The sequence below is a fragment of the Rhinoderma darwinii genome, chromosome 4 (genome assembly GCF_050947455.1).
Source record: "Rhinoderma darwinii isolate aRhiDar2 chromosome 4, aRhiDar2.hap1, whole genome shotgun sequence".
In the NCBI taxonomy this organism is placed as follows: domain Eukaryota; kingdom Metazoa; phylum Chordata; class Amphibia; order Anura; family Rhinodermatidae; genus Rhinoderma; species Rhinoderma darwinii.
Window position 1 is genome coordinate 146,185,750 of NC_134690.1, and position 24,390 is coordinate 146,210,139.

At 42.8% G+C, this 24,390-nt stretch overlaps 1 protein-coding gene across 1 annotated transcript in view; it reads right to left on the minus strand.

The window, feature by feature from the left end:
- KCNMB3 (potassium calcium-activated channel subfamily M regulatory beta subunit 3) overlaps positions 1 to 6,423 on the minus strand; it is a 69,836-nt gene extending 63,413 nt beyond the window's left edge. The window contains exon 1 of the mRNA XM_075864048.1: positions 6,335 to 6,423. Coding sequence (XP_075720163.1) covers positions 6,335 to 6,395 — 61 coding nt within the window. The 5' untranslated portion in view covers positions 6,396 to 6,423. The remainder of the gene's footprint in view (positions 1 to 6,334) is intronic.
- Between the last annotated feature and the right edge of the window lie 17,967 nt (positions 6,424 to 24,390).

The window sequence follows — 24,390 nt, forward strand, 5'->3', positions numbered from 1 at the left end:
GTACCTCGTACACTCCTGGTTTGACTCGGCTCGTTCACTACTCTTGTAGCTCACGGTATTGCCGTGGGCATCTGCCCCTTTTCCCTTAGCTTCTTTGTACCCTTGTCTGTCTGTCTGTCGTGCACATAGTGAGAGTAGGGACCGTGGCCCAGTTGTACGCCGTCGCCTAGAACGAGCCGTTGCAAGTAGGCAGGGACTGAGTGGCGGGTAGATTAGGGCTCACCTGTTTGTCTCCCTACCCCGTCATTACAGTCTGTTGGTATTATTTGAGTACTAAATGGTGGTATTTATTTAAATACCACTGTTACTTAGGCACTGTAAAGTCTATTATTTGGCAGTGTATGGTGGTAGTGACACTGTACAGAAATTATAGTTAGGCAGCTGTTAAAAAATATTCATAGGGCAATTTATTTCACTATTATTTGACCAACCTATGCCACCGTTATTTGGCATGATTCCCTACAGCACTGGTAGTTAGGGACTGTCTGGTATACACTGTATGACTAAGCAGATTTATTTACTTAAAAAATGTAGACCTCTTTAAGTGGAGCATGATTTTATATGGTGTTATTTTCTGGACCCACAGCTGCAAAAATACTAGAACGTCTCCTGCATGATCCATGTCATCCACCAACCTCCATTCTCTGGGGAAAAGCAATAATTTACATTTAAGGTTCGGGGGCCATTAGGCCTCATTCACACAAGCGTCTTTAAATATGGACCTAAATATGGATACATATATTGTCTCGCGCTGTTAAATTTTATAGGGAGAATTAAGTCTGAAAACTATTACCAATGGGGAATGCTGCATATTTAAAATACAGATGTAAAAAATAAACTATGTTTATGTAAATGGTTGGCTTGAGTAACATTAGCTTCTTATTCAGGTCCTTCTACCAAAACAAGCCAATAGAGGTATCGAATGCACGTGAATGAGGCCACTGAATAAGCCATTTGATAATTCCTCTAGGGAAGCAATAATGAATAATGATATTCTATGAGTATTAGTATATATTTAACAATATTAATGTCCCTAACAGCAAAATGGATTTATGAATGTGAAATTATGAATATGACAACATAAATACGCAGCAGTACAGAATTAGGATGGTCTTGTGTTTAAACTGCACCCAGAAAACTTTACTTTTCAAACATTTACAAGGGTTAATTCTGCTCTTTAGATAAATAGAAAGACTCATTTTAGAATGGTCTCAAATTAATCTATAGACAAAACAATATTAGATATCAAATGCACAAACACGTCTCACCTCATGTATTGTCTGCGACTCCCCTGCAGGGTAATCTGGATGGGCACACTGAATGACTGCCTCTGTGCCACTGGTGGCATCCACATCTCTTTTCTGAACACTGCCATCAATGCAGAGTAAGTAACCCATACAAGTAGCTAAGTTCATGCCCTGACCTTAGTTCTGAGTAATTCCCATTGCGGCTCCAATATGAAGACCACCAGAGACTTCTGCTAGTGCTTATCAGCTCCTATTCTAGCACATCCCTGGGAAATATGTATGAGCACCAAAGAATAAAGTAGATGAGCGACCTTAGAGAGAGAAGAAGTGTTTGTCTCTTGTTAAGATTTCCGGCTTCTAATTAATACTTGTGTCATTTTAAAGCATATTTCATCATTTGGGCACTTCTACATCAGCCACTGACATGTTTCTATAGAAACACTTATTCCTCTGGGAAATATTAATGTCTCAAGAGCTCAGTGTAAACTGCAAGGGAAGGACTGGACTTTTTGTACAGCTGGCTCACATACAGTGTCACGGAAATCACGTATGTCTTTATACCAGAGCTTCATCTGGAGCTTTAAATTATAGAATTAGGTAGCTGACCATAAGTTACTTTACAATAAATTCTCTATTACAGAATCCAAATTGATAATGACTTTTGTCTTTGGTACTTAAAGGGGTTTCCCCATAATCAATATTTATCACCTATCCACAGGATAGGTGATAAATATCTAATTGGTGGGGGTCCAACCACTGGGACCCCCACCGATCCTGAGAACGCGCTCACCTGGCCGTCCTTAGCCAAGTGCTATCTCTGGCAGCCCTATAAAAAATGAGTGGAGCGGGGGCCGAGCATGCGCAGTACTACTCCATTCATGTGGGGCGCACAGGGAAGGCCGGATAAGCGTGTTCTCGGGATCAGTGGGGGTCCAAGTGGTCAGACCCCCATCAATCAGATATTTATCATCAATTTTTTGGATAGGCGATAAATATAGATGATGGGAAAGCCCCTTCAAATATACTCATGGAAAGCTTACAAAGACTCTAAAATTTAGCATTTATTTGCATCTTCTAAAACAAATATATGTAATTTGTGATACCTATCATATATAAAATGTCTTATTTATTTGTGCCAGGGGACTCGACACCTCCCACTGGATACACATTGGGTAATAGCTGTATGTTCTCTGTCACTTTGGAGACCGGACAAATTTATAGTAAATTGATAACATTTTGCGAAATCACAGGCCTAGTAAAACAGATTATAATTAATTTAAAATTCTGGTAATTTATTGAAGGCTAGGTTAAAATGTTATAGCACGAAAAGTCTTTACTGTGCACTTCTGTAGCGGGTTTTTGTTTTGTATATTCTCATATAAATTTTGTACTCTCTAGCTGCACCTTTTTCTGCTGATCTGCCATTTCTCCCTAGCAATAGCACGATATTTAGGTAAGATGACTTATCTAGCAGGTCTGTCTCCTGTGTATTTTGTAGTGGTCATCTTCCTGGGGAATACAGCTCAGCACCGCAACTTCCGGTTCTATGTAAAGTCGTGCTAATGAAGAAGAAAAATGGTGCATTGACCAAGAAAAGTTATATATGTGCTGTACTTTAATCTATATAAATGTGTTATTGAAAATAACTACAGATGTAGCCGTCTTTATCTTGACTTTTAACGCATTAAATACACATTGGCAAGATGCCTTAACTTGACTTTTTCAATGACTTGTCAATAGCTTTTGTTGTGTGATATCACGCTGCAGTGAGTGCGTCAAGATAAAGATGGCTATTGTTTATTCTTGTTTATTCTTCATTTAAACCATAGACATAGCAAGAGCCCATGGAAGCCTTTTAAACCTTAGCCAAAATTTTTATGGGCTAAAAGTTTATTTTCTATGTTGTCCAGGTGACTATGTTCTACAGGACAGCAGGTAGAGCAGGCCACAGGTCCATTGCATGGCTAAGATTCCGACTACAACGTCTCCAAAAAGCCATTGGTAGCAATGTTACTGGGAGACATAAGTCATTGATTGTTCCAGATTCTAAGACAGCATTGATAGAAGCCTCTATGAGTACTAAAGTCCCTGTACCCAAGACAACAAACTAAGGGCTTACTAACACGAATGAGTGCAAGGACATGAAAAATGGCCAGTTTTCACGTCCGAGTTGTACCGTGCGAGACCCGTTCTCCTGGATCCCTCATAGACTTGAGTCTATTAAGGGATCTGTGAAAATGGAAGAAAATAGGACAAAATAGGTCCATTAAAACAACGGACGTATAAATGGCCTCATTGAAATACATGCGTCCGTGTGACAACCGTTGTTTTAAAGGCCGTCACACGGACGTATACAACGTTCGTGTGAAGAAGCCTTAGGGTATGTTCACACGATTAACAAAATACGTCTGGACATACGGAGCTGTTTTCAAGGGAAAACAGCTCCTGATTTTCAGACGTTTTTTGAGCAACTCGCATTTTTCGCAGGATTTTTTACGGCAGTTTTTGGAGCTGTTTTCAATAGAGTCTATGAGAAAACGGCTCCAAAAACATCCCAAGAAGTGTCCTGCACTTCTTTGACGAGCACTTCTTTGACAGGTCGTCTGCACAGAACATCGTAAGACCCATTGGAGGCAATGGGCAGATGTTTGCCGACGTATTGGAGCCGTCTTTTCAGGCGTAATTCGAGGCGTAAAACGCCTCCATTACGTCTGAAAATAGGTCGTGTGAACATACCCTTAAAGTTGGAGTGGGATTCATCATATTGATGTAAACACTGCTTGATCTTGCACTAGAAGGGATTATTTCCTGACCCTCGGATCAGATGCAACTCCCCTTATAAGTCTTCCCAGTATCTTTACATTTATAAAACTTGACTGTTAAATCAAAGTTACCTGAGGTTAAGGATGATTTATATTAAAGTTTGATTCCGTTAAGCAAATTGATTGTTTCCTGAGGATCTTATTGTTTAAAAGGGGTTGACCAAAATGGATGATCCCTTTAATTTAGTTTGATTGAGATTGTACTTAAGTCATTTTTTATATATCTGCACTCTCATTTAAAGCAGAATACTTATTATTTTATAAATGTTCAAAATATGAACTGGCCCATACACATAAGATAGCATCTGGCCGAATGCTTGTTCAGATGGCAGCTATTCCTCAGTCGCCCTGTCATCTGATGTGTATGGGCAACTTTAGTACTAATGTAAATCTCCTATCGATACAACTAGGGCTGGGGAATATAAACTACCCCCATCTGCACTACATACAGTTGGCATCAACAGTATAGAATCCTATTGTGTATACAATGGTCTGCTTTTTTTGTTTTCTGCCATTCCCATATGTATCTCTCTGCCCTTCAGCTTCCATACCTATGTTCATCTCTGTATAACTATGTGTCAGCCTTTTCTTTAGTTTTTTTTCTCAGAAAAGACAACATAGTCTAGCTACAATTTCCTATATGATGAATACATGCTACAGGAATAATTGCTTTTTTAATGGAGAGATACCTTTTTTGGTTACTATATTGATTAAAGCATAATACTGCGTGCTTGCCTGTCATTGTCATACACATCGTCCATAAGGTCAATTTGCTGCTTATATTTGATGTTTGGGATCTAGACGATGAAAATGTCTGATTATTGTAATACTACTTTTTTTTTTTTAACTGAAGATCAATTGTCAGAGCATTATATGTGTAATTAGAATAGAGCCATACTTAGAAAGCATCAAGGAACATTGGCCTTATGATAACAACAACCTATAGATCGGTAGTAAGAATGTCCATCTTTATGTGTCTCTGTGCTGTAATGAAGATCTCAAAATGCAATGTGATAGTCTCAAAAGAGAAATAAAACTTTAAAAGTGGATGGTGTATAATGTCTATTTTTATCTCTTTTTTTATTTTTTTACAACCCCTGACTTATTTATCAAATTCAATTAAAAAACTTTACATTATATGTCAAAAATGTTGATCAGTGTCTACAACAGTGCAAAGATTGCTGCCTCTAACTGGCTACACATCTTTAGAATAGATCCCTCATATAATCCTTGCTTTATTATTTTAAAACTTCTTAGAAAAATAGCTTCTAACCATTGGTCTTGGGTCAGATTTGCTCATCTACAAAAATCCACTTGTAAATTGTAACATATAAATCTATATAAATCTATATATAGATATATATATCTACACATATAGATATATATATAGATATATCTACATATAGATATATAGATATAGATATATAGATACATATATTTCTATTTAAATAACGAAAAATAACCCTTTTTTTGTAAGAATTTAATTAGCATATATAATTATATACAGCAATACTTCCACCCTTCACAAACAATTACATAAATAGAAATTTACAGAATTTAGCAAATACAATTACAGAATTCACAAAACCTTATCATGATTGTTCTATTTTGTCACATTATTACCACCAAATATACACAAAAATATTATGTCTACTTGCCCTATACTTACTGAAGTTTATATGTTTAATTACTGCAGTTTTACATAACACAGAGCTACGTACCTGGACAAAAAGTGTTTAACAAAACCATTGAAATCCCATTGAAAACAATGTAATGTCTTTAATATCTGTGATGAACAAATAGTGACCAGTAGTAAACAGTATTGAATGGAGTATATATTACACTTGTATATACTATATGCAAATAATAATCATCCCCGGTTACTCGTATGTATGAATTTTTACACCTTTATATTTCAACTAAGGATTTTTTTGGTACAAAAAATTGCATTTGTGTGCCAATAATTGTTGTCCAAAAATTGAAGAAACAATAGGATGAGAAATTATTATAAAAACAATGAAAAATAAACCCATTTACCCCTGTACAAGATCTCACAAACTTATTTATGAAGGGGATATAGAGTCATTGGAAACCATTTGTTGGTGGTGTATCTCGCTGTCATCAGAACAGATTATTTCCACTAAGGTGTCAAATCAAAAACTAATCCTGTCTGAGTACTACTTAGCTCCGCCGCCTGAAGTTTTAATCACAGTCACCAAACCGTACAGATATACACACCCAGTCTGGTCAAATGAAATACTTTACCCGAAAGGAGGAATAAAGAGCCCTCGGCTTGCTTCTGTGCCGGAATCTTTTTACTTGTCATCTTTCATACACCCTTGATTAATCTTTGCTTAAAATCCCCTGAAAGAATTTAGACCTGAAGCTTTTGTATCTCTGAATAAGTTGCCTTGCCAAGGATTTTTTTTCACATCAGCCTGACTGACCTGTGAATAATTGATGACTATTTTGTTGTCTCTGGCTGAACGGGATAAAATTGTACATAATCTTTTTGTGTTGAAGAGTAAGGAGGCTTTAGCTACACAGCAGCTCATACATATTTTAACAGGTGGCATCTGGTTTTGCTTTTCTAGCAGGCCACTAAAACCGTGAAAAGCAACATCACAACCAGTAATACGCCTGGGTGAAATAATGACTTTACTTTTCAATGTCGCCACAAAGAGATCACATCAGCAATTAATCAACTGTCTTGTAAATTCATTATTATCAATACGTGTAATTAACCCTGTAGGATATAGTACCATTATTATTCTTTGCGGAACATGAAGTATTGGTAACAACTTTAGAATGAAATCATTATTATCAGCGGAACCACAAGTTCCAGTGCACTGCGTATTTTATGCTGGATGGCATAATGTGTAGACCTCTTCAGGTCAGGTAAAACAAACCGTGTAACCTCGGGGCCATTCAGGGCCCTAAAATATGAATTAAAATTCTTTCAGATTAATTCAGAAAATTACAGGGTATCTTTACATCAAGGCCCCCTGCACACGGCCGTATCCGTAATCCTGTTTCGTAATTACGGCTACGTCCAGCCGCGGACAGTCACCATACTTATAAAGTATGGGAGCACGAACTGTAAAATCAAAAAATAGGCCTTTCTATGGCCCGGACACCAACCGGTAAATATAAAAGAAGGTGTCCATGGGCAGAGGAATTAATGGGTCCGTACTTGGATCCGCAATTATGGTCCGTATTGCAGATCAAAATTACGGCCGTGTGCATAGGGCCTTACAAAAAAATTTTTTATTGTACCAACGCATCTAAAATGAAAAATTAAGCAACAAGTCTGAATCTGAAAATCTATCACTTTGTGTCTATAGCTCCTATGCAGAATATGAGGAAATTCATGAAAACTGACTAACTCTTTGTCTTTGTTGTCCATAGCAACCAATCACAGCGCAGTTTTTATTTTTCAGAAGACTATAAGAAATTAGTGCTGCGCTGTGATTGGTTGCTATGGTTGCAAGAAAGACAGTTTTTCTTTTAGGCCAGGATCACGCACACAGTTTTGATACAGTTCTTTAGCCAAAGCCAGAAGTGGATCCAAAAGGAAGGGAAAGGTATAAGGAGAAGACTGATGCATCTTCTTTCTTTTATGTCCATTCCTGTATTTGGCTAAAAAAAACGGAGCCAAAAACGGCACCAAATACTGCATTACAACTGCGTGTGTGATTCTGGCCTTAGACAGGTTTCATGAATCTCCCCCTATGGCCGGGTTCCCATGGTTTGGATACGCTGCATAAAAAACTGTGCAGCGTATTCGACCTAGAACTCGCAGCACCTCCTGTCCAAAAAAATCGCACCACATTGTGGTGCGGTTTTTCTAACGGAATTTCCGCTGCGGAATAAAGTGCTGGGGAGAAGAAAAAAACGCTCATACTTACCCTATTCCTCTTGTCTGCGCGTAGTCCAGCCTTCCTGGGTGATGTTGCAGGCCATGTGACGCTGTAGCCTGTAATTGGCTTCAGCAGTCACATGGGAGGCAACGTCATCCCAGGAGGCCGGACTGCAGGAAGGAGAGAGTTCTGGGTAAGTATGATTATTTTTTTCCCGAGTTGTGATTTTTGCGGTGTAATCGATGCAAATCCGCCGCAAAAGTCGAAACACATGACTTTCTGTTGCGGGATTTGCATCCCCGTTGAATTAAATAGGTAAAACCTGCAACAGAAAAGCAACGAAAACGCTTTAAATTAAAATTTCATTCACTTTGCTGCTACTGCAAATGCTGCAGGATTTCCGCACAGAATTCCATTGCGGAAATTCAGCAGCGTTTATGCTAAGTGGGAACCCGGCCTACATGTTTCATGGTAACAGACTACATACAAAACTTTTTATAGTCTGTTCCTACAATCTTACTCTCTCATCTGTCCACTACTTATTACTAAGTTACATTGGTATCGTGCACCACCTGCAACAATGAAAGTAAATCCCAGTAAAATATGCATGTTAACATAGTCTATGTTCTTTTTATAGGGGAAATTGTATGAAATTGTGAAGGATGGTTTATTTGCTTATATTTTCGGTATGAAATTACATTATGAATTATCAAGCAGGATGCCGAATTACTAAGATATGTATTATGTGAAAGTGATTATAATCATGTTTAAATGATTTAGTTTCGTGCAGCAGCCATCCTGTCTGGAGTTCCCATCTTGGTTTTTTGTAGTGAATAAGAAAGTCATTGTTCCTTTAACGCAAGTAATGTTGATTTCGTATGTTTTATCTTTGACCTTGGCTCCCATACGAAGCTTGCAGAGAAGGCACAAGGAGTGAGATGGGAGGGTGGCAAATATGCTTGTGCGAGTGCCTCCCCCATCTTAAGGAACATTCTTACCAAGAGAGATAAGGCCACCTGCAAACCTGATGTGTGAAGAATTATAATGATGTATCTGAAATGTATCGTATGTCTGTAATTGGCTGAATAAGAATTATTGTCACATTGCCTCTGATTGGTTAACCTCAAGTCTACACCCCATTTGAATGATATTATTATAGTGGCGTTTGGTAATAAACCTCCAGAGGAGTATTTTGAGCATATCAGCAGTGTCTGTGCGTTTTTTTCTCCTCTCTCGATATATATCGGTATGAAATCTCCTGATTAGGATGCTGGATAAAGTTCCTGGCGTGAGTGTCTATTGGAACACTCATCTAAATTTCAGTCTAATATATTTTGAGCCATTGACTTCCACGACAAAATGTTCCTAAAACTGCTTCTATGGAAAACTACAATTGCAGTTTTGCACTTGGTCCAGCACATGTATTTTCCAATTGTAGTCAATGTCGAAGAACCCCCATAAAAATGGCAGACATAAAGCGTGGTTTAAAAGAAAAAAACAAATGTTGTAGAAGCCACATGAGACTGTCGTATGCAGGGGCGGACATTTGCAGGTTCTGATTGTAATTATTTTACAGTTCACAATAAATGCTGCTAATATATTCTAGTATCTGAGCTATAGACATATATCACTTACCATCTTACTCAGTTATTTTGGTTTTCCAATTTATGTGTAAAAATGTGACTGTCGTAAAAAAATTAAAAAAATTAAAATAAAAAAGCATGTTGGTCCTGTGATGCAATTTACCCAATGTAAATATGTTCAATTAATGACATCCTTAGGAGCTATCCAGAATTAGAAAAAAAATATGTTTTCTTTTTCAAGAAACAGCCCCACTCTTGTCCATGGGCTACGTCTGGTACTGCAGCTCAACCCCAATCACTTGAATGGGGATATCCATGTGTTCTAGCTAAAATCTGCTGACATACTATCAGCAAGGGTGGTTAAAATATATTATAGTGTATTGGCACAATAGGACAATACAAGCAGCACAGTAAAGAGGTAAAAACAAATATCCCTTCCCTTTCCACCGGTAGATTTCACTCCTTGCATTCAATATCAAACCAGGATTTGTTTTTATGTATTGAGCCATTGTAGTGAACAGTATGTTATAAAATCCCATTCACATTATGTATCAAAAAAAATTGTGTATAAAGCATATTTAAAAAACAAAAACAAACATCATGCCCCATTCATTGTAGCAGCATTAGCATGTAGGTTATTGGAGGAATTGGAACACATTATTTAGCAGAACCACCTTGATTGGCTTAAACAAAAGATTTGGCTACTTTATTGGCTAGATCACTGCTTCCCAAACTATGAGGTGGGCCTCACTGAGGTGTCCCCTAGTTGTTGGTAAGGAGCATCTGGGAGGCAGTTATGACAGAAGTGAATAATGACTGGGGTGGCAACCTGGGGATTCTAGTGGCCAAATCCACACCTTCGTAGGGAGGTTAAAAGGGGGAACAGCTATCCCTTAGGCTGGGTTCACACGACCACATTAACGTCCGTAATGGACGGACGTATTTCGGCCGGAAGTCCCGGACCAAACTCAGTGCAGGGAGCCGGGCTCCTAGCATCATAGTTATGTACGATGCTAGGAGTCCCTGCCTCTCCGTGGAACTACTGTCCCGTACTGAAAACATGATTACAGTACGGGACAGTTGTCCTGCAGAAAGGCAGGGACTCCTAGCGTCGTACATCACTATGATGCTAGGAGCCCGGCTCCCTGCACTGAGTTCGGTCCGGGACTTGCGGCCGAAATACGGACGTAATGCCCTCGTGTGCACATACCCTTAGGGTATGTGCACACGTAGTGACCAAAAACGTCTGAAAATACGGAGCTGTTTTCAAGGGAAAACAGCCCCTGATTTTCAGACGTTTTTTGAGCAACTGAGTTCGGTCCGGGACTGCTGGCCGAAATACGTCCGTCCATTACGGACGTTAATGTGGTCGTGTGAACCCAGCCTTAAACTCCACTCCCCAGTTTAGCCCTATGCCAAATCCGTTGGCAACACAGTGGGTCCATCCCCTGTTGTTCTCATGACAGTCTCTAATATCTATGGGCCCTGTGACAATATGCTGCACAGTCTTTTCTCTGGCTGCGCCAATCTCTGGTTTAGCAACATAATGGACTCTTCTTGTGCTTATTTTACTGTTCAGGAGGACAAATTTAAAGATACACTACCGTTCAAAAGTTTGGGGTCACCCAGACAATTTTGTGTTTTCCATGAAAACTCACACTTATATTTATCAATTGAGTTGCAAAATGACTAGAAAATATAGTCATGACATTGACAAGGTTAGAAATAATGATTTTTATTTGAAATAATAATTTTCTCCTTCAAACTTTGCTTTCGTCAAAGAATGCTCCATTTGCAGCAATTACAGCATTGCAGACCTTTGGCATTCTAGCTGTTAATTTGCTGGGGTAATCGGGAGAAATTTCACCCCATGCTTCCAGAAGCCCCTCCCACAAGTTGGATTGGCTTGATGGGCACTTCTTGCGTACCATACGGTCAAGCTGCTCCCACAACAGCTCTATGGGGTTGAGATCTGGTGACTGCGCTGGCCACTCCATTACAGATAGAATACCAGCTGCCTGCTTCTTCCCTAAATAGTTCTTGCATAATTTGGAGGTGTGCTTTGGGTCATTGTCCTGTTGTAGGATGAAATTGGCTCCAATCAAGCGCTGTCCACAGGGTATGGCATGGCGTTGCAAAATGGAGTGATAGCCTTCCTTATTCAAAATCCCTTTTACCTTGTACAAATCTCCCACTTTACCAGCACCAAAGCAACCCCAGACCATCACATTACCTCCACCGTGCTTGACAGATGGCGTCAGGCACTCTTCCAGCATCTTTTCAGTTGTTCTGCGTCTCACAAATGTTCTTCTGTGTGATCCAAACACCTCAAACTTCGATTCCTCTGTCCAATGTCTGTGTGCTTTTGCCCATATTAATCTTTTCCTTTTATTAGCCAGTCTCAGATATGGCTTTTTCTTTGCCACTCTGCCCTGAAGGCCAGCATCCCGGAGTTGCCTCTTCACTGTAGACGTTGACACTGGCGTTTTGCGGGTACTATTTAACGAAGCTGCCAGTTGAGGACCTGTGAGGCGTCTATTTCTCAAACTAGAGACTCTAATGTACTTGTCTTGTTGCTCAGTTGTGCAGCGGGGCCTCCCACTTCTCTTTCTACTCTGGTTAGAGCCTGTGTGTGCTGTCCTCTGAAGAGAGTAGTACACACCGTTGTAGGAAATCTTCAGTTTCTTGGCAATTTCTCGCATGGAATAGCCTTAATTTCTAAGAACAAGAATAGACTGTCGAGTTTCACATGAAAGCTCTCCTTTTCTACCCATTTTGAGAGTTTAATCGAACCCACAAATGTAATACTCCAGATTCTCAACTAGCTCAAAGGAAGGTCAGTTTTATAGCTCCTCTAAACGGCAAAACTGTTTACAGTTGTTTACAGATGTCATCGTGCCGCTTGTGTCGTTGAATGGCTGGGAAGGAATGTGCCTTGACCTGCCATGCATCGCCTTTTAATGACGCAAGCGGCGCAATTACATTGTGGCGCTTGCGTCGTTCAGCCCCAGCAGACCTGCTCAGAAGAGATAGCGCGGGAATGATATCAGGTATGTCAAGTTTTTCTTTTTTCAGTTAAAAGTGTGAGTGGCTTTATCTACAGGGGTAGCTCTATCTACAGGGGGCTATATCTGGGGCACTATCTACGGGGGGCTATATGTGGGCACTATTTACAGGGGCCACGATCTACAGGGGGATCTATGGGGGCCACTATCTACGGTGGTATCTATGTGGGGCACTATCTACAGGTGGCTCTATAGAGCCACTATCTACAGGGGGATCTATGCAGTGCACTATCTACAGGCGTCTCTATGTGGGGCACTGTCTACAGGGGGCACTGTGTGTGTGGGACACAGTGTATGGTGCTATTATAAATCAGGGACACATTGTATGGCATTATTATAATTAGAGGTGAAGTGTATGGCACTATTATATTTAAGGGCATAGTGTGTGGCACCATGAGAGTTTTATCTTCGTTTATAGGTGCGAAATTGTTTGAAAAGTGAGAAACTGACGACATCTGAGCGGCAAACTGCAGAAATTGTCAATGGCCGGGAGAAGTCATCATAGAGGTCTGGACCGGATAGAGAAGAAAAGATAAAAAGAACAACTAGAATCTGAGAAGATGTCACCTGTGAGTCACTCAATGCAAATGTTTATTTTCCCTCTAATCAGTACTGTAGTCACTGTATGATCTGCAGCAAGATGATGGGTGGTATGATTTTTTTTGTGAAACAGCAACTCCCAGCATATCCTTACCATTGTTCAGGCTATACTGGGAACTGTAGTTTTATTCCGTACAATCCTATATGGCAGGGGTTGCACTAAATTTGCAAAAGATCTCTGTACTAAGCTGTATTTGTGCTGGTGCTGTTTTTATTTACTGAGCTTGGGTCTGGGGCTGTATATATGTACTGAGCTTGGTTCTAGTGTTCTATTTATGTACTGATCATGGTTCTGGTGTTGTATTTATGTACTGATCTTGGATCTGGTGTTGTATTTATGTACTGAGCTTGGTTGTAGTGTTATATTTATGTACTGAGCTTGGTTCTAGATGTAAAGGATCTGCCAGGCACAACTTCTGTGTAAACGCCCATGGGTAATCAGTCTGCACCTGGTTCTATGTCTCTGAGACTGACTCCATCTTCCACCACTCAGGATGGCAGGCTTAGGAGTGGGAGAGCCTATCGCAGCCTGGCCAGACGGAGCTAGCTCCCGCCCTCTGTCTATTTATACCTGCCTTTCCTGTTCCTCCTTTGCTTGTGATTCTTCTCGTGTGGTTTCCTGGCCTTGCTGCAGCTCCTAGCTATTTGACCTTCCTTCATACTGACCCCGGCTTACTGACTACTCTCCTGCTCTGCGTTTGGTACCGCGTACATTCCTGGTTTGACTCGGCTCGTTCACCTCTCTTGTTGCTCACGGTGTTGCCGTGGGCAACTGCCCCATTTCCCTTTGCTTGTGTCCCCTTGTCTGTTTGTCTGTCGTGCACCTACTGAGCGTAGGGACCGTCGCCCAGTTGTACCCCGTCGCCTAGGGCGGGTCATTGCAAGTAGGCAGGGACTGAGTGGTGGGTAGATTAGGGCTCACTGTCTGTTTCCCTACCCCCCCTGTAATTACATAATCACAAGCCGATATACCTAGGCTACCCTGGTCCCTCACTCTATAATGGACCCCCTTGAGACCCTGGCTCAGCAAATGCAGGGTCTCTCCCTACAGGTCCAGGCCCTGGCTCAGAGGGTCAACCAACCTGACGCTGCCATGGTAGTACCCCTCACCTCACCTCTTGAACCCCACCTCAAGTTGCCTGACCGGTTCTCAGGGGACCGGAGGACTTTTCTCTCCTTTCGGGAGAGTTGTAAGCTCTACTTTCGCTTAAAGCCCCACTCCTCAGGTTCTGAGAGCCAGCGGGTGGGTATAATTATGTCCCGGCTCCAGGAAGGGCCCCAAGAATGGGCCTTCTCCCTGGCTCCTGACGCCCCTGAACTTTCCTCCGTTGATCGTTTCTTTTCCGCTCTCGGACTCATTTATGACGAGACTGACAGGACTGCCTTTGCCGAGAGTCAGCTGGTGACCTTACGTCAGGGTAAGAGACCTGTGGAGGAGTATTGCTTTGACTTTAGGAAGTGGTGCATAGCTTCTCGGTGGAATGACCCTGCCTTAAGGTGCCAGTTTAGGTTGGGTCTGTCGAACGCCCTGAAAGACCTGCTAGTTAGCTATCCCTGTTCTGACTCCTTAGACCAGGTTATGGCTTTAGCGGTACGACTTGACCGACGTCTCAGGGAACGACAACTTGAACAGTTTTGTGTTTGCCCCTCTGACTCCCCCATGACGCCTCCCGAGGTCCCGTTGCTTCGCTCTTCCACGGAAGACTCGGAGGTACCTATGCAACTCGGGGCCTCCGTGTACCCCCGACAACGTAGAGAGTTCCGCAGGAAGAATGGTCTCTGCTTCTATTGTGGGGATGAAAAACATCAAGTGAACACCTGTCCTAGGCGTAAGAATAAGCAGCCGGAAAACTTCCGCGCCTAAGTGATCATCGGGGAGGTCACTTGTGCGCACAGGTATTTCCCGTAAATATGAAACGTAATAAAATCTTGCTTTCCTTTCAGGTCTCTTTTGGTGGTAGGTCTGCTACCGGCAGTGCCTTCGTGGATTCAGGGTCTTCTGCTAATATCATGTCTGTGGAATTTGCTATGTCTCTAGCTATGCCTTTGATTGATTTGCTTAAACCTGTCCTGGTAGTGGGTATCGACTCCACTCCTCTTGCTAATGGTTATTTTACACAGCATACCCCTGTTTTTGAACTCCTTGTTGACTCCATGCATTTGGAGCAGTGCTCTGTACTGTTGATGCAGGGATTATCGTCCGATTTGGTTTTAGGCCTTCCCTGGTTGCAGTTGCATAATCCCACGTTTGACTGGAATACTGGGGAGCTTACCAAATGGGGTAATGAATGCTTGTCGTCATGTTTTTCTGTTAATTCTATTTCTCCCCCTGAGGAGGTGAACACGCTACCTGAGTTTGTTCAGGACTTCGCCGATGTTTTCTCTAAGGAGGCCTCCGAAGTGTTACCTCCTCATAGAGAATACGATTGCGCTATCGATTTGGTACCAGGAGCTAAGCTCCCTAAGGGTAGGATATTTAACTTTTCTTGTCCCGAACGTGAAGCCATGAGAGAGTATATCCAGGAATGCCTGGCCAAGGGTTACATTCGCCCCTCTACTTCTCCGGTAGGTGCTGGCTTCTTCTTCGTAGGGAAGAAGGATGGTGGTCTTAGGCCATGCATTGACTACCGTAACTTGAATAAGGTCACTGTAAGGAACCAGTATCCCCTTTCCTTGATTCCTGATCTCTTTAATCAAGTCCAGGGGGCCCAATGGTTCTCTAAGTTTGATCTACGGGGGGCGTATGACCTTATCCGCATCAAGGATGGGGATGAGTGGAAGACTGCGTTTAACACGCCCGAAGGTCATTTCGAATACCTCGTCATGCCCTTTGGGTTGTGTAATGCCCCCGCGGTCTTCCAGAATTTCATAAATTAGATTTTAAGAGATTACCTGGGGGTATTCCTTGTAGTGTACCTTGATGACATACTTGTGTTTTCCAAGGACTTGTCCTCCCTCATTGAGCATGTCAGGAAGGTGCTCCAGGTCCTTCGGGAAAACAAATTGTTTGCTAAGACCGAAAAATGTGTGTTTTGGGTCAAATCCTCACTCCTCATGAATTCCGCATGGACCCCGCCAAGGTCCAGGCCGTGGCGGAATGGGTCCAACCTGCCTCCCTGAAGGCGTTACAGTGTTTCTTGGGGTTCGCTAATTATTACAGGAGATTTATTGCTGACTTCTCGGTCATCGCTAAGCCTCTTACGGACCTCACTCGCAAAGGTGCTGATCTCCTCCACTGGCCTCCTCAGGCTGTCCAGGCTTTTGAGGTCCTTAAGAAGTGCTTTATCTCGGCCCCGGTGCTGGTCCAGCCCAACCAAATGGAGCCATTTATCGCGGAGGTTTCCGCATCCGAGGTGGGAGTGGGGGCTGTCTTGTCCCAGGGTACCAGGTCCCTCACCCATCTCCGTCCCTGTGCCTACTTCTCCAGGAAGTTTTTGCCCACTGAGAGTAACTATGATATTGGCAACCGCGAACTCTTAGCCATTAAATGGGCATTTTAAGAGTGGCGCCACTTCCTGGAGGGGGCTAGGCACCAGGTAACGGTCCTTACTGACCACAAGAATCTGGTTTTCCTAGAATCTGCCCGGAGGCTAAACCTGAGACAAGCTCGATGGGCGCTATTTTTTACCAGATTCAACTTTTTGGTTACCTATAGGGCTGGGTCTAAAAATATTAAGGCCGATGCCCTGTCGCGTAGCTTCATGGCCAGCCCTCCTTCGGAGGAAGATCTTGCTTGTATTTTGCCTCCTGGTATAGTCGTTTCTTCTATTGATTCTGATTTAGTCTCTGAAATTGCGGCTCATCAAGGTTCAGCTCCCGGGAACCTTCCTGAGAACAAGCTGTTTGTTCCCCTGCAATTCCGGCTAAGGGTACTTAGGGAAAATCATGACTTCGCACTATCTGGTCATCCAGGCATCCTGGGTACCAAACACCTCATTGCCAGAAACTATTGGTGGCCTGGGTTGCCTAAAGATGTTAAGGCCTACGTCGCCGCTTGTGAGGTTTGTGCCAGGTCCAAGACTCCCAGGTCCCGACCAGCAGGCTTACTATGTTCTTTGCCCATTCCCCAGAGACCTTGGACCCATATCTCCATGGATTTTATCACCGATTTGCCTCCATCTCAAGGCAAGTCGGTGGTGTGGGTGGTAGTAGACCGTTTCAGTAAGATGTGCCACTTTGTGCCCCTCAAGAAACTACCCAATTCTAAGACGTTAGCTACCTTGTTTGTCAAACACATCCTGTGTCTCCATGGGGTCCCTGTCAATATTGTTTCGGACAGAGGGGTACAATTTGTTTCATTATTTTGGAGAGCCTTCTGTAAAAAGTTGGAGATTGATCTGTCCTTCTCCTCTGCCTTCCATCCTGAAACTAATGGCCAAACTGAGAGGACTAATCAGTCTCTAGAACAATATTTAAGGTGTTTTATCTCTGACTGTCAATATGATTGGGTCTCATTCATTCCCCTCACCAAATTTTCCCTTAATAACCGGGTCAGTAACTCGTCAGGGGTCTCCCCCTTTTTCTGTAATTTTGGGTTTAATCCACGGTTCTCCTCCGTTTCACCTGGTAGTTCCAACAATCCCGAGGTAGAGGTCGTTCATCGGGAACTGTGCACAGTCTGGGCCCAGGTTCAGAAGAACCTAGAGGCGTACCAGAGTATACAAAAAACTCAGGCTGATAGAAGACGTTCTGCTAACCCCTTGTTTGTGGTCGGGGATCTGGCGTGGCTATTGTCTAAGAACTTGCGCCTCAAGGTCCCGTCCAAGAAGTTTGCTCCCCGGTTTATAGGGCCGTATAAGGTAATTGAAGTCCTCAATCCTGTCTCCTTCCGACTGGAGTTGCCCCCATCTTTTCGTATACACGACGTGTTTCATGCCTCCCTCCTTAAACGCTGCTCCCCATCCTGGACTCCCTCGAGGAAACCTCCTGTTCCCGTTCTCACCCCTGAGGGGGTGGAATTCGAGGTGGCCAAGATTGTGGACAGAAAGATGGTCCAATGCTCCCTCCAGTACCTGGTCCATTGGAGAGGATACGGGCCTGAGGAGAGGACTTGGGTGCCTGCCCGGGATGTTCATGCTGGGGTATTGGTCAGGAAGTTCCACCTTCGCTTCCGCAATAAACCAGGTCCACTTAGAAAGGGTTCGGTGGAGACTTCCGGTTCCGGCGCTGCCATGCGAGGAGAGTGAAAAAGAGCTCTCCAGACCTACGATATCCAAATCGACTGACATAGCCAGCACAATTAGTGTATCGATCGGGGAACGACAGACATCTCACCGGCAGACTACGCTGAATGTGGAGGGAGAGTCCCGACAGCATCGCTGCAGCCATAGCAACTCCCGAGGTACCTTCGCTGTGAGACGGCACGGACGCCATTAAAGGCCCCATACTCCAAACGGTATCAGCCGAGGAGAGGCTGAGGAGAGGCACGGAAACCAGAAGGGCACGGCACGGGGAGCAATAAAGTTATCGGGATACCGCGGATTACACATTTTGGCGCCAAAACTCCCGGAACAGCACAGAGGAGAGAGGACACGCAGGTTTGTGTGGAAGGGACCACGCACACACAGACAGGACTTTGACAACGAGAAACACGCTGACTTACCTTGAATAGACGTAGAAGTGGGCACAGAGGCATTCATAGTGAAGCACTTATCGTGATGTCGCCGGTCACCAGAAAAGACAGGCAGACAGTGAGTCGCCCATCGTCAGAACAGGAAGACGAAATGTCGGACGGGGAAGGGGGGGGTGAACCCTCGACCTCGATGAAGATAGATTACAAAAGACTGGCCATAGAAGTGGCTAAGCGCATTACGCCTGATATACAGGACACCCTAGCCAGTACCATATCAGACTCCTTGAAAGAGATGCAGGCGGATATTATGCAACATGGTACACGACTAGACGAGGTGGAACAGCGAATCTCGATGCTGGAGGATGAAGCAGCAGAGACATATGGCACCCTGCAAGAGCTGGTGGCAGAAAAGGAAAAGATGCTGGCCAAAATAGATGATCTAGAGAACAGATCACGACGGAATAACGTCCGGGTGGTGGGAATACCAGAAACAGTGCCGGCAACGCATTTAAAAAGTATCTGTGAATATGACCTCCCAAAGATGTTGAATATGGAAGGCCCGTGCAAAGTAGAAAGAGCGCACAGGGTGGGCCCAGACAGACAAAAGATGACACAGCCACAAGGCCAGATACAGAGGGCAAGACAAGTCATAGTTCGCTACCTGGATTATTCTGACAAGGAAGCGCTGCTACGTCAATACAAGACCAGAAGAGGACCGGTAAAATTGAATGGAGTCACAGTCATGCTATTTGGAGACTACTCAGCGGAAGTCTCGAAGAAAAGGAAATTGTTTAGCAGAATTTGCACAGCGTTTCATCATCGGGGCATGAAATTTCAACTTCAGTATCCGGCGATTTTAAAAGTAACAACGCCAAATGGCACACCACAAGTCTACACGGATCATCGGGAAGCGGAAGCAGTATACAAGGACATACTTAAAGCTCCAGGGCCTACTGCGGCAGAGAACAACCCTGCAAGAAGTGGCACGCAGCAGGATACACCGCACCAGAAAGGACAACCTCCAAAAGAGAAAAGACTGACGCAAACACCGAGACATGGATAATCTTGACAAATAGCCAGATGATGGTGGACTGTCCGATTTATGGGAGTAGTGAGTAATGCAGATGTTTAGCTTCAGATATACTTTGTTGGCGGGAACTCTCTCTGGGGTAGTAGAGGGGAAGTTTCAAAAAAAAAAAAAAGGATGTCAAGGTGGGATGTATAAATATATATCTGTGAACCCGGGAGATATGTTATAAATGTTAATCTAATATGTGATGAAGGAAGATAGGCTGCTTAGGACAGGTTAAAGAGTAGGTGAAAGAAGATCACATGGCAGAAAAAAGTGAAGTCAAAAGTAATAAAAGAAGGGGGAAGTGGGGTTGTCAGAAGGCAACAAAAAGATTTAAATTGTTTGTTTTTAGTTGGAGTTTAAGGCGGAAAGGTAGCCATATTGAAGGGAATGTTGAAAAATGGTTCCTCCTAAGAGACGAAGTTACATCACATGCAAACACAGACACATATCATAAGAACCCTATATGAAAGTAGTAACATGGAATGTTAAGGGGCTTTTGTCCCCACACAAAAGATCGATGATTCTGAGGCATCTCGGTAAAATGAAGGTAGATTTGGCCCTACTCCAGGAAACACACCTGGAAGAAAAAGATTTCTTCAGGATGCGAAAATTTTGGGTGGGACAGGTATTCGGCTCTCCGGCAGTTCAAAAAAAAAACGGGGTCCTGATTTTAATAAATAAAAATCTTGCTGCAACGATGCGCTAAAAAGAGGTAGATTCAGAGGGACGCATGATGAATTTATTGTTGGATACGCAATTGGGAGAGATCAGTGTCTATAATATTTATGCACCTAACACAAATAACCGCACCTACTTCCAGACCCTACAAACGACATTACTAGCGGACACTTGTGCAATGAAGCTAGTGGGAGGAGATTTCAACTCAGTACAGTGTGCAACCGAAGATAGGAAGAGAAGTACTCAAGCATCGGCACTAGGCACGGATGGTATTTTAGCAGAATTCGCGCAAACAATACAAGTAACGGATGGGTGGAGATATAGGCATCCAGATGATAGGGAATACACCTATTATTCACCTTACCATAAATCCTGGTCCAGAATAGATTACATATTCCTGAGCCAACAGTTACTGCAGTATGTGGATCAAATAGACATCACTGACATGATCATATCAGATCATGCGCCAGTGAGGCTGGTACTGATAGATAAACACCCTAGGGGGGAGTTCACGCAGTGGAGATTCCCAACTCACCTGGCAGAAGAGGAAGAGTTCCAACAGAAGTTAAAAGGATGGTGGATGGAGTATTCGATAGATAATGCAGAGCATGTCACTGAACAGGCGCTTTATTGGGAAGCGGCGAAGGCGGTATTAAGAGGGAGGCTCATATCGTATACAGCGTTTAGGAAAAAACAAACGCAGCAAAAATTTAGGGAATGCAGTGACAAACTTAGAGCGGCATACTCTACCTTTCTAGCTGACCCTATAACAAGTAAAAAACTCAAATGGATAGAGGCCAGAAGACATTTCGAAACTTGGTTGGAAAACAAAGAAAGGTTCGGGAGATCACTCTATGAAGCCAAGCTTTTTAGGTTCGGTAACAAAGCCGGAAAGATGCTAGCAGGGTTATCTAGAGGGTTTCGGCCGCAGACGCACATCACTAAAATGAAGGACCAGGGGGGTCAAATTCATTCAGAGCCTAAAAAAATAAATGCTGTTCTGGAAGAATTCTACCAACAGCTGTACACGTCCACAGCGGGACCTGAGGATATACAGGATAGCCAGTATTTAGCCAATCTCCCCATGCCCACACTTAATCAGGAACAATTAGGGGAGTTGAATGCACCAATAACGCAGGAAGAACTACAGCAGACGATTAAGACATTGTCAAATGGAAAGGCGCCGGGACCTGATGGCTACCCGGCGGAATTCTACAAAATACTACAAGAGCAAATAACCCCGCCGCTACTAGCATACTTCAATTCATTGTTAATGGGAGAAGGCATTCCTGCAGCAGCGAACATGGCTTATATAAAAGTGTTGCCCAAGGAGGGAAAAGATTTGTTACTGCCGGGCTCCTATAGACCCATATCTTTAATTAATCAGGATCTTAAGCTAATCTCGAAGATAATGGCGACCAGACTGGCTCAGATAATGCCACTATTGGTGGGTCCTTCACAAGTGGGGTTTATAAAAGGCAGATCGGCAGTCACAAACATTAGAAAGGTATTGGGAGTCATGGACGGGATAAGGGCCGAGATAGAGTCACATAATCAGGCAGCAATAGTGTTATTAGATGCTGAAAAAGCATTTGATAACGTCGAGTGGAGGTGGTTAGACATGGTCCTGGATAAATTTAATATACAAGGGGCATTTAGAGTATATCTGAAAGCACTGTACAATAATCCTACGGCAGCAGTCTGCACTCCGGGCGTTAGATCGAACATGTTTAAATTGTCAAAGGGCACGCGACAGGGGTGCCCCTTATCACCACTTTTGTTTGATCTTGCTTTGGAGCCTCTGATACAGGTCCTGGAGCGAGGGCAGATATATTCAGGGATCCGGGTGGGTGAAGTAGAAGTCAAAACAGCGGTTTTTGCAGATGATATTCTGTTATTTCTCTCCCACCCGTCCAGACACCTGCCTAGAGTATTTGAGGTGATTCAAGAATATGGAAAACAAGCGGGACTTAAAATTAACACAATTAAGAGCGAACTTTTAGGTTTAACGCATCATAATCACACAGCAGACGTTAACCTCCAACGGTTGGGAATTAAAATAGCAAAATCGCAGATAAGATATCTGGGAATACAAATAGGGCGGACCACAGGAACACTATACCAACTGAATTACGAACCCATTTTCCGCAAAATAAAATTAGAACTACAAAGATGGATGGCCTTACCACTGCCCATGTTTGGGAGATGCCATTTGGTCAAAATGATTTCCTTTGCGAGATTACTATATCCGCTGCAAACACTGCCTCTGTTGCTGAAGCATAGAGATGTAAATGCCTTTAACTCGGCTATAACGAAATTCATATGGATGAATAAACGCCCCAGAGTGTCATTGCTAAAATTACAGGGATATCATTGGCAAGGGGGAGTGAACATACCGCACTTAAGAGGGTATAACATAGCTAGCCTCTTCCGCCATGTTCTAGATTGGATACATAAAACTAGTCACTACTCAAATAGAGATCTGGAGTCGGCTCTGGCGGAAGAATATGATCTAAGGGCCTTGCTACACACTAAGCTAGGACACCTACCCCAAAAGGTCAAATCCTCAGTCATACTACGTGACACAATATTGTGTTGGAAGGAAGTGAGGAAAAAACAGGGCCTTTCATTTCAATTGTCCAAATATTTGCCCCTATGGACTGATATCCGGTTCCAGGCAGGGATGTCTAGCAGTCTATTTAAGACATGGAAAAACAAAGGGATAGACACAGTAGAGCATGTATTGCATGCGACGGAACCGAGATTAAAGACGCTACCAGAACTGGGGAACGAATATGGGATCCAGCAAACTCATTTTCTGCAATACCTGCAAATTAAAGCTTTTTGTACGAAGCTGGTGGGGAATTTAGAAAAAGAAATAATAGATAACCCCTTCGATGCGTTGGTGGGAGAAGATTCACATAGGAAGTCCCTATCGGAATTGTACCGGGCAATGAAAGTTATGTATGTACGATTAGAAAATAAAAATCAATTTCCATATTGGAGACGTATTCTCAAAACACCGGATATAAATGAACAACTACTGGAGGGATGGCAAACAGTGAGAAAGCATGTGATTAATGAAGTGTGGAGGGAGACACAATTTAGACTGATGCATGCAGCCATTTATGCTTTTAATATACCGCCCACAGATGGAAATCCAAATAGGATACACTCCTGCCCAAAGTGTGCTCAGCCGCACACAGACTTATATCATGGTATATGGTTGTGTTCGGCTACTCAGGGATACTGGACGGAAGTATTGGCATATATCAAGAAGTTATGGGGTAAAACTATTCCATTGAACCCGACGCTGCTATTATTTCACTCAATAGCGTTACTAGATACTGAAGCAGAGGGAGTATTGCAACACATACCGCCGTTAGCACATATAATAATACTTATAGCCAAAAGGTGCATTCTGAAAAATTGGCTGGAAACTAACACCCCGAATTTGGAACATTTAGTCCAGCAACTACATAAGTATCTACATTCAGATAGAACTGAGGCATTGAGGCACAAGGAACGGGGGACGGAGAAATTTTTCAAAAAATGGAAGCCATTCTTAGTACAAATGCAAGACTCGGATATAGCAAAAACGATGGAGGGCTTCAGGCAAACTAAATGGTATCTCATCGAGGATATCAAAGGGACATTAGGGAAATTAAAAACTACAAAATCAAACGATCAATGAGGAACACATTGAACACAAGACATCAAGGGAAACAGGGGAGGAGACAATTAAGAAAATATTAAGTAGGCTACCATAGTTACTGTGTTAAATGTTGCTAGGTTTTCCAGTATAACCTGTCCTCAAAGTTGCAATAGATCTACAATCTAAAAAAAAAGTTTGGACTTATCAATGAAAGAAAGAATATGTATCATAGA